This window comes from Pleuronectes platessa, chromosome 2 (assembly GCF_947347685.1).
Source record: "Pleuronectes platessa chromosome 2, fPlePla1.1, whole genome shotgun sequence".
Taxonomy (NCBI): domain Eukaryota; kingdom Metazoa; phylum Chordata; class Actinopteri; order Pleuronectiformes; family Pleuronectidae; genus Pleuronectes; species Pleuronectes platessa.
The window spans coordinates 2,692,249-2,693,040 of record NC_070627.1 but is presented as its reverse complement, the minus strand read 5'-3'; the positions used below and the strand labels follow the sequence as shown (position 1 = coordinate 2,693,040).

At 45.8% G+C, this 792-nt stretch overlaps 1 protein-coding gene across 1 annotated transcript in view; it reads left to right on the top strand.

Moving 5' to 3' along the window:
* The first annotated feature begins 358 nt into the window (after positions 1 to 358).
* The window catches only part of LOC128458432 (glutamate receptor-interacting protein 2), a 32,278-nt gene continuing 31,844 nt past the window's right edge, over positions 359 to 792 (top strand). The window contains exon 1 of the mRNA XM_053443262.1: positions 359 to 587. Within this exon, the coding sequence (XP_053299237.1) occupies positions 359 to 587 (229 nt within the window). The remainder of the gene's footprint in view (positions 588 to 792) is intronic.

Genomic DNA, 792 nt, shown 5'->3' with positions numbered 1-792 from the left:
TCCTTATCGCTGTCCTCCTCCTATTCTCTTCTTCGCTTGCTCTTTCCTTCAGTTATATGATCATAGATCAGTCATCGCTTTGAGGGGGGGGGGGGGGGGGGGGCAGATAAGCACTTTATATCCTCGTGTGAGATCAAGTAGCACCGATGATGAAGGACGGCAAAAGACTTTCTCATACAATGACTGGATTATGAACAATTTCTGAGATTTCACATGCAGCCTTCTCATCCCTACTGTCCCTACTGTAAAACACACACACACACACACACACACACACACACACACACACACACACACACACACACACATACATTGAGAGCTCCAGCTGTCCTCTCCCTGGCTGCTCTTCTATCTATAGATGAAGACGACGCTCCAGGACGTGACTCAGCCTCTGTTACTGGGACAGTGGGACCGAGCCGCTCAGACATGGTGTCGTGTTGACGGTCACAGTTCGATTCCCTGGTCGTGCCAGTGGAGGCCTCGGTCACTGGAGCAGGAGAAACTTCCCTACATGCTCACACGTGGCTTCATGAGAGGGTCCACAGCCGCCGTGTTCACTCTTAATGAAATGAGAAAGTTCTTCTCTGGTTCTTTGACTTAAACTTTAAAATAAATAGTGTTTTATTTAGTCTTTACACGACCGAGGATGTTTCTGCTTTATTCCTCTGCTCCTTTATAGAAATGATATTTACATAATCAGGTGACCTGGATGGGCTGATTTAGTAATTTACATGATAAGACACAGCGTTATGTTCATTTGTTTACAGTGGCAGCTGTCAATCATGTATTTTT